Source organism: Meleagris gallopavo, chromosome 20, assembly GCF_000146605.3.
Source record: "Meleagris gallopavo isolate NT-WF06-2002-E0010 breed Aviagen turkey brand Nicholas breeding stock chromosome 20, Turkey_5.1, whole genome shotgun sequence".
In the NCBI taxonomy this organism is placed as follows: Eukaryota; Metazoa; Chordata; class Aves; order Galliformes; family Phasianidae; genus Meleagris; species Meleagris gallopavo.
The window spans coordinates 3,253,799-3,262,835 of NC_015030.2; the positions used below are offsets into that span (position 1 = coordinate 3,253,799).

Genomic DNA, 9,037 nt, shown 5'->3' on the forward strand with positions numbered 1-9,037 from the left:
GGACGGCCCCACCCCTGCGCGGGGCGGGGGCTGAGGGAGCGGGCAGCGCTGTGCTCCGCTAGGGAGCGGGGAGAGATTCGCGGCTGTAACACCTGAGGTGAATTTGTCTTCAAGCATTGGGCATAGGCTGCAAAACGCAAAAGGCAGCTGGAGTGCAGCGTTATCTGTAACCACCGCCATTTCTTAATCACGTCATGGTCGAGGTGCGGAGGGTAATGGACGACTCTGATCTAAACCACAAAGGTGCAATAGCTGTAGCTTTCAGCAATCCAGAGAGGGGAAGAGATGCAAGCAGGTTCACGCGTGCCCCTCTTAGCAGTCACCAGTCCTCAGCTCAGCATCGTTCCTGGAATGTTCCTGAGGAAGATGTACCCCCCTCAGACCACCACATTTCCACCCACTTCCATCCCACAGCTCCTTTTCACCCCACAACAGCAGTACGTGGCCACTCCTCTCTTGGCACACTTTAGTCAGAACCTAAAGCAGACACTGAATAAAGTCACCTCACGTTATCCTTTCGCTTGACAGAGAACAGTACCCAAAGAGCGGGCCCCAAAGATGCTTGGGTGAGGTGGAGCATCCGAGAGGTGCTCATTCATTCCCTATCAGCTGCAAAAGAAAATACAGGAGAAAACTTCAGACAGCACAGGACAGATGGTTTCTCTTTCCCAGGAGATGGCATACTCAAATAGCCATCTTCAGGATCACGTTCATTAACACAGAACACCATCACAGAAGGCAGGTACACCGAACACCTGATTTTTGCAACAAGTATTTTATTGAACAACAGTAAATCTTAAGCTCACATGTTTGCAATTCAGGTAATGCATTGAAAATACATGAATAAATGCTAGGACTCAGCACTTCACTGTTCATTCAAATACAATTTCAACTGTATTCTCACTCTATTTTTCCACTTTTCCACTGTTATAATTGTATCAAGTGTTATAACCCCACTAACTGTAGCTCAAAATCAAGGAAGTAAAAAAAAAAAAAAAAACCAAAAAAACATACAAAATATTTAGATAATTAAGTTATTTTTAAATAGTATAAATTACAAAAAACCTAATAATTTTTTATAACACATCCACTTAAAACTTAAATGAAGTCATTTGATATTTCTGAATATAATATTTAGGGTACGAATCACTACAAACATCTGAACCCTGAAAATATAAGTTCTATCATTCTCATTTCCTAATTCACTTAAGAATTTGTTGGACCATATTTACTTTTTTTTTTTTACTACTTTCATTAAAAAAAAAGTCACTAATGTACCCTAGCTCACACTGTAAGCCAGTATCTTTGTTGCACAGTTTTCTCCTCACACCTTCACTGCTATTTTCTATAAAAATAGAACATTAGGAATACTAAAAAAGATAAATCTATCCAGTTTGACACTGTTCCTTCAATAAAGCAGCACTGGCAGAGCAGACTAGCTTTGCCTACTGTACATTATCTTCTAAAAACAAAATACATCAGGCACCAATCAAGACAGCAAAATTGATACTTGTTACGCAAACAAGAATCCCTCCTACTGTTTGCTATGTTTTCACAGTTATTTAAATGTTACTATTAGAGTATTACACATAACAACATAGTTTTAATAGGTTTTATTATCAAACTTGTGGTAACAATCCATTTTCTGACCAAGGAACTACAGCAGCATCACTTTTAAGAGAAAACTACTCAACTGAATTTCTCAGGGAAACACAAAAAAAAACATTTAATTACATTAAAATAAATATTAGGAATGCTAGTGTCAGTTGCAGTCTAAAGGACCCTGCCTACCTTTAAATAAAAAAAAGAACATTTTTATTTTCCCATTCATAAAATCTGACTTAAATTTTGGATCATAACCCTTACATAGGAAAGAAACGAAGACAAACATAAACGGATGAAAGGACCAAAACAAAGGCAGAAGAGAAAACTAAAGCAAAACAAAACAAATGGGGTGAGCTAAGAAACCAATGATTACTTCCAGCACTGCAGTCCCACAGCAGTAACTCTCAGTAATGAGAGACCAACAGAAGCGGCAAGTTGCAAACAACTGTGGAAATGCAGCAGGTCGGAAGTAAGACTCTGTGCAGAATAAGGTGAAATTGGCTGTAATGCTACTTTCCCAACCCAACGGAGTCATCAGAAACAATGCAGTTTTTTTTTCTTCATATGAATCTGTGCTAGTCAACTACTATATGTTAAAAATTAGGCAATCACTTTTAACACTTAGTGAGGCTCAAAAGTATACTAAGCCGTGTTGTGTGTTTTATCATCAACATTGACTTCTAGCTTGTGTTACATCTGATAAGCAGAGGCTGCTAATTACTTTGGTTTGAGAAATTAGTCCCTGTCTGGTTACTTTAAAAGTTTTCTCATTACATTTATCGTAGGTCCTCTGTACCCTGTCCCAAAATGGTTCCAGTGGTTTATGTAATTAAAGAGCTGATACAATTTATTTCGCTTCTCAAATCCTGGAGCTTTGGGTATTTTACTGTGATAGGCAGAGAAAAATGAGCTGCTAAACCCACCAAACATTCCAGCAATGGCCAGTTCAAACTCTGAATGGCCATAGAAGGAAGCAGGGTCAAAGATGATCGGCCCAGAGTCATCCTCAGCCACATTTCCTGCCCACAGGTCCCCATGCAGTAGAGCAGGAACAATTTCTACATCAGAAAACATTTCAGGAATCTTTACCTAAAAGAATATGAACAAACATGTAAAAATAAAAGAGCTTAAAACAAAATATTAAATTAACAAAGTACAATAAGAAATAAGAGACTAAGCTGCTCAAATACTATCTGTTTTCAGTCATCATTAAGCAATTTTGAAGTTGACTGCTATAAACCTAAACTGTAAACCAGTAGTGTTTTGATTATTCTTGACAGAGCTTAGCAACTCATTTAATTCACATTCTAGTATCAACATCTATAATTATGTATTGTCTCTAAACATTAATAGTACAGTTGATCACAAGAAATATAAAATAAATGGTTTCAGTGACAAAAGGGCAACAGATATACAGAAACACATTTGTGCCATGGAGCTTGAGGAAGAGAGGAATACCTTCCTAGTTGTTTCCTAATCACTGTATAGAGTATGACTGAACCAGTCTCAGCTGTGAGCTGACCAATTAAAAATTCTGTCTGGTAGCAGAATGTTATGCAGTTTGCAATACCAAGTTCTTAGGATTTAACATATTACTATTAACTATAATCAAAGACATACATGTCAGTGAAGACTTGCAGGTTTATTTTCACCAACTTATTAAAAAATAACAAAAAAATTTGGAAGAGTAGCATAAATTCTTTCAGTTGACTGTGTTGTTGGGTCTGCCGTGAAGCTAACCCAGTTACTGTTATTCATGAAAAGCTATGTAAACCTGTTATAAAATACATTTAAAATTCCGCTGATACATATTTTCTAACATTCAAAAAACCACACACATTTAAGATACAGTTCATACCTTTAGCTGTGACCAAAGCTCTCTTGCTTCTCTGTCTCCATAATCTTTTTCAATCAAATCCAGTTGAGCTTGGAGTCTGTGACGAATAAAGAAAGAAGGCCAATCGCTCTGCCATTCGTTCACCTGGAAAACATGATGCAGACACTTAGAACTATTTCAAGATATGCACAGTCAATATTAATAATACATATCAAGTTATTTGATACTGACACAACGTTGATATTAGACATGTTAATTAGAATTCTATTAGTCATTCAGTTAATTGCTCAGTTTCTTCCATGCCTAAGTGAATCTCTCTTTCACATGAGGTGTAAGTTGAGGTTCTCCCTATTTTCATTCATTGATATTTTCTTAACGAGTTATGGAGGTATAGGTTCTGGTGAGCCCATTTCATTGTTCCATATTCTATCCCAAAGCCTTTCTGGAAAAGCAAAAGGATTAGTTTCTTTTTAGTAAGCAATGTGTTCCTAATTTGGTATAAAGCTGTACTTAACAAGGTCTTTCAAATAACAGTATGCTGATTCAGTTAATTAGTAGGATGAAACTCAGTCATGCACAGCCAGCAGACAGCTGATTTATCTCAGAGATAGTTCCAGTATCTTAAGTGATAAAGCTCTCTAACAACAGTGGATTTTACTATTTAAGACCCATGCAGTAGGAGTTTAGAAAACCCAAAACAAAGACATGTTTGAGGAAGAGATGCTTATTCTATTAAGTATCACAAGGCTAAAAAACACCAAATAATTCCAAATTCTTATTCAGTCCACTCTGTTTGCTTGTTACATGCATGGTAGCAAGCCACACACATTGAAGAGCTATCAGATTCCCTTCACCATCAGGTCAAAATGAAGATGTGTAAAGCTGCAAAATTATTATCCAAAAGCTGAAGGCCAATGAAACAAACCTTTATCTAAGAAGTTTACAGAACCGTGTGAGTACATCAGTACATGGGAACTACTAAATCACGGCCTGAATCTCTGATTGATCACCTGAGGTGAGCAATGAGTCAGCCCTGGGAGCACAGGTGAAGGCAATTCAGCTGTGCTGCTGGAAGGGGTGGAGCCTGGCTGCACCTCTCCTAGCCCCTTTAAGAGCTGACTGCCAGTGAAGAAGGATCTCTTTCTAGAGATTCCTCCTTTTGAGTTTTACAGTGAGCCCAGGACAAGGGTAAGCACTCTATCTATTCTCTTTTTGGTATAAGAACCTGCTTAGCCAAACTCACTTGTTTATTTTGTGATTATAACATCTGTATCTTCATTGATTATACAATCAGCTTTCACAAATGGGCAATGTACCTGTGCTATATAACCACAGCAAGTGGCCTTATGGAATCCAAACTTATCCACGTACTGAAATTCAGAGTAACTGGCTCCTTTACCTAAGAAACATAAATACAGGCAGTCTTGAGATCTTTATATAGCAAGGTTTGCAAACACGGGACTACATTTCAGATGATAGGCATAAAAAAATTAAATGTAAGCATGGGCAAATACAAGTTACAGTTTTTTCGTTGTCTTAACACCCTCTAAAAATGAAAAGAATGTGAATAAAATGTAAAAATTCAAGAACTTTAAACAATAAACTAAATAAAGTTCCATAGCAAATAAGAGACTAAGCTGCTCCAATGCTACCCATGTGATTTTGAAGTTGATGGCTAGAAGCATAAACTGAAACTGCAAGCTAGTAATGAGTATTCTTGACAGAGCTTGGCAACTCAATGTCCTAGTTCTGACTGTAGCCAGTATAACAACACACTACCAAACCCACAGCCAAATACATTATTTTTGTTTCAGTACACAAAAATCAATACTTTACCAATTGTATTTCCTTCCTTTCTTAATTTCTCTCCAAGTTTCTGGTTATAAAGATGAAGATCTGCTATCTGCTCTCCAAGCTTTGAAGAATATCTGGAGGATCAAAGAACAAAACAAAACTGAAACTAAACAAATGAACAAAACATTACAGGAAAAAGTCTCCATTCATTATGACCAAGTGTAAGGTTTTGTGTTTGACAGAAATAAAGTTCATGAGTATATAATAGGGAGCAAATGGCTAGACAAAAACTCTAGCTGTTTTTAATCAGTAGCTGATTAAATGTGATAGTAAAAAGGAACATAAATTATGTTTCTGGAAAAAAAAACACCCACCTACAAGATTGCATGCATAAACATAGAAACATCAATCTTGATAAATATTTGCTGTATCTCTGACCAAGTGTTGTGGTTTAACCCAATAGACAGATAAGCACCCTTCACTCATTCTCTCCATAAAGGGATGGGGGAGAGCATCAGGAAAAAAAACACAAAAACTCACAGGTCAAGATAAAGGACAGAGAATGTACAAAACAAGTGATGCACAACATCATTGTTGTATGCAATGTAATGCTCACCACCTGCTGACTTAAACCCTGAGCAGTGCCTCCCACCCCCCGGTCAACTCCCCCAGTGTTTCTGTTTAGTTTTTTGTGTAGCCCAGCCTCCTCTCTGCTGGGCAGTGTGAGAAGCTGACAAAGTCCTTGACTTAATGTAAGCACTGCTCTGCAACAACAGCGTTATCAACATTATTCTCATCTAAAACATAGCAGCATAGCAGGTACGAGGAACAAAATTAATTTGTTCCCAGCTGCAATGAGTACAGGAAATGTAATATATAAGAAAATATTCCAAAGAAGAGGAAATGAGGTACAGATGTACATACTTGTTGAGGTGCTTCATCTTTAGGTACTCCATGACAAACATTGCTCCTCCTCCAGGAAGGTCAATTACTTTAATAGGCTGAGGCACTCTCACAATATTGGTTTTCTGAATTGCTTCTAAACTTGCCATTTCCCCCTCAAACATTTTTCTAGCCTGTTAAGGAAAAAGAATATCCTTCAGCTAAAATAGAGATGTTTGCAACAAGTACTTCAGAAAAAAAAAAGTGTTGTTTACAGATTTACAACAATTAAGTTTCTCTTGGTAAAAAGAATGTAGCTTTCAAGCCACACAATGAGAATTCAGTACCTTATTTTATTTTGTTTATTATTCTTCATTTTTTGGTGCCAATTAGTTCCAGGGTAGTAGGATATGTAATATTCCACCTTGAACTCCCAGTTGTTTATGGAGGTAAACTACTCAGACATAACGGGATGTCTAAGGATAAAACCCAAGACATCTTCCTTCAAAACCACAGTTGGCCACTACTAAATGAAGTAAAAGACTGAATCCTTAAACTGGTTCTCATTTCCATACAGGTCAATGGCCACCAGATGAGATGAAAGTACAAAGTCTAAACCTGTACTCTGCATTTTTGAAGGGAAGATGTTGTTTTTCACAGTGGTTTTAAGGTGCTTCAAGATATCGATATTTTAGATACTGATAAAGCAAGTTTTCTGCTGAAAAAAAAAAAAAAAAAACCACCAGTTGAGTACTGCATTCATTTAGTAACAGAAAAGACAAGAGCTTCGCCTGAACATTTGCAAGAATCTTATGGTAGAAAATCCAACCAAGGGGAAAGTTTGAAACCTTTACAGCTTAAAACAAAACAAAAACAAAAACAAACAAAATATCAACCGAGCAAAAAACCCCCATGAATTTTAGCACCGACTTTCTTTGTTTCCTCCCTTGCCATTGAAATACGAAAAGGAATGCAGTGAATGCAAATTCAGCTGTAGACTTTTCCAAACCAAGTGCTACAATAACAGCTCTGTACTCAGCTCCTTGTTTACATGTAACAGTGACAATTCCTGCTGTTATCATCACCATGCATTATATCTCGTTTTCCATTAACTAAACTCACTATGTTAACACCTGATATAAAGTAGCCCACAGCTTTTAAAAGAAAACTGAAACGAAAGCTGAAATCAGTCAGAAATGCAGAACTCTAAATCATCAATCATCTGTTTTTACAAGAGAAGAGCTCTCTACATACAATCACATTAATAGTTAAATATCTGCTAGCATTAACCTGAGGCTTGTGGTTGATTTTAACGAATACTCGTCCATTGTCTGTTTCATAAGCTTGGCCTTGGCTAATATATCCTCCTCCCGAGCTCCCAAAGGCCTTCAGAACTGAAGTTTTCAATTCTGTTTTCAGGATCTTTTCCATGGCAATTCCCAGGCTTCTGCAATTGTCTCCTGCTAAATCCAGTGCAAAACAAGATTAAAGGTTTGGGTCCTTCTGTCACTGTCACGCTGCTATGAGGCAGGAAGGGCTATCCACCAAATTAAAAAAATAGCAGCCCCCTAAAAAAAAAGTTAATCCAGAGATAACGTTCCAACATGCCTTGCTTCCCATCGGCTCGCATAGAAGAAAAAAATATTCGCAGAATAAGACTGAGAGGTGTGTCCTGGGTCCTTTCTCAACAGCGCTGGGAGCTGCTGGTATTTGTAGTTTGAACCCGTTTTTCTTTTTTAAGCTGTTTGCTTTGGTGGAAGAGTAATTCTTAAACAAATCCACTAGAGGGGGTCTAAAAGCAACACTAAAATCGCGCTCGTCTCTTGCGTTGTTGCTGTGCTTCAAGGCACCAGTAACGAATTGTTTGCCTGCCGTTAAATCACACCGCTGACTGTGAGTCAACCGACACAAACATGGGAAGTATTTCGTTTTCTCTCTGCGTTGCATGGACTGGAGTTCTGCTGTCGTTGCTGAGATATCAGGACATAATCTTGCAAGAAACAAGAGCTCTGTATTGCCTGCAAGTAATTTCAATTCAGTAAAATAGCAAGGTGCTTGTGGCTGGATGTTACAAAGTGAAAATTCAGAGTTAAAAACATAAAACTTCTAATACATTCGAGACGTTACTGTTCCTATGTGCTTCTCCTGATTTAATGAGATTTTTTAGGAAATAATCTCACCTTTTTTTCTTATTTCATAATCTGTAACATGCAGAAAGAAGAACCCCTGGTTCCATTTAACCCCTTAAGCTCAGAATGCACAGACACTCTCAGTTATAAAGCACACTATTCCTGGAACCCAGACTCTACATTTTTTGTTCAAATAACAGAATATACTTATTTATATAGCTCTGACTGAGTCCTAGCATACCACTGGCAGTTCCCATTTCATATCCAAGGTTCCATAACCTGGCTGGACCTTTGCATTATATGTCTCAAGTAGCAAGTGGATGTTCTGGCAATCCTTCTCTGAAGTCCAGATGTGAAATAAATCAATAGTTACAGAAAGTGGTGTTAGGGAAAGGTAAAGTCAGCACTTTCACTAGGAGTCTTATGTAGCTTGTCCACACATTCTCATGGAGAACCTGTGCCTAAGAGCAGGCACAGATTGCAGAAGCAAGCAACTATACAGAGACCAAAGAAAGCTTAAAAGCCTAAGAGCTCAGTGTGGACATTAAACTACATGAGCACTCAAAGCAACCTGATTCACGGTTGTAAATTTCAAACATTAGATCGTATGACTGATTCACAGACAGTAAAAATGTAAAGCCACTTGAATTTCAGGTATATGAAGCCCTAAGGAGTACTCTACCATTAGAGCTGAAAACCAGGAATCATACCAGAAGTTTCAACTGAGCATCTGGGGAAAGGAGTGAAGTTGTTGTTTTTTGTTGTTGTTGTTTTGTTGTTGTTTTTTTTT

The 9,037-nt window shown here is 37.7% G+C and overlaps 1 protein-coding gene across 2 annotated transcripts in view; it reads right to left on the minus strand.

The window, feature by feature from the left end:
- Nucleotides 1–756: 756 nt before the first annotated feature.
- FN3K (fructosamine 3 kinase) overlaps nt 757–9,037 on the minus strand; it is a 10,244-nt gene continuing 1,963 nt past the window's right edge. The window contains exons 1-6 of one of the 2 annotated variants that reach the window (XM_003211412.4): nt 7,409–8,243; nt 6,161–6,312; nt 5,279–5,370; nt 4,759–4,841; nt 3,464–3,586; nt 757–2,694 (exon numbers count right to left, since the gene is read on the minus strand). In XM_003211412.4, the coding sequence (XP_003211460.1) occupies nt 2,356–2,694; nt 3,464–3,586; nt 4,759–4,841; nt 5,279–5,370; nt 6,161–6,312; nt 7,409–7,549 (930 nt within the window). In that variant the 5' untranslated portion in view covers nt 7,550–8,243 and the 3' untranslated portion in view covers nt 757–2,355. Of the gene's footprint in view, nt 2,695–3,463; nt 3,587–4,758; nt 4,842–5,278; nt 5,371–6,160; nt 6,313–7,408; nt 8,244–9,037 lie in introns of those variants that run through there. The other variant, XM_019621636.1, reaches the window with a different exon arrangement.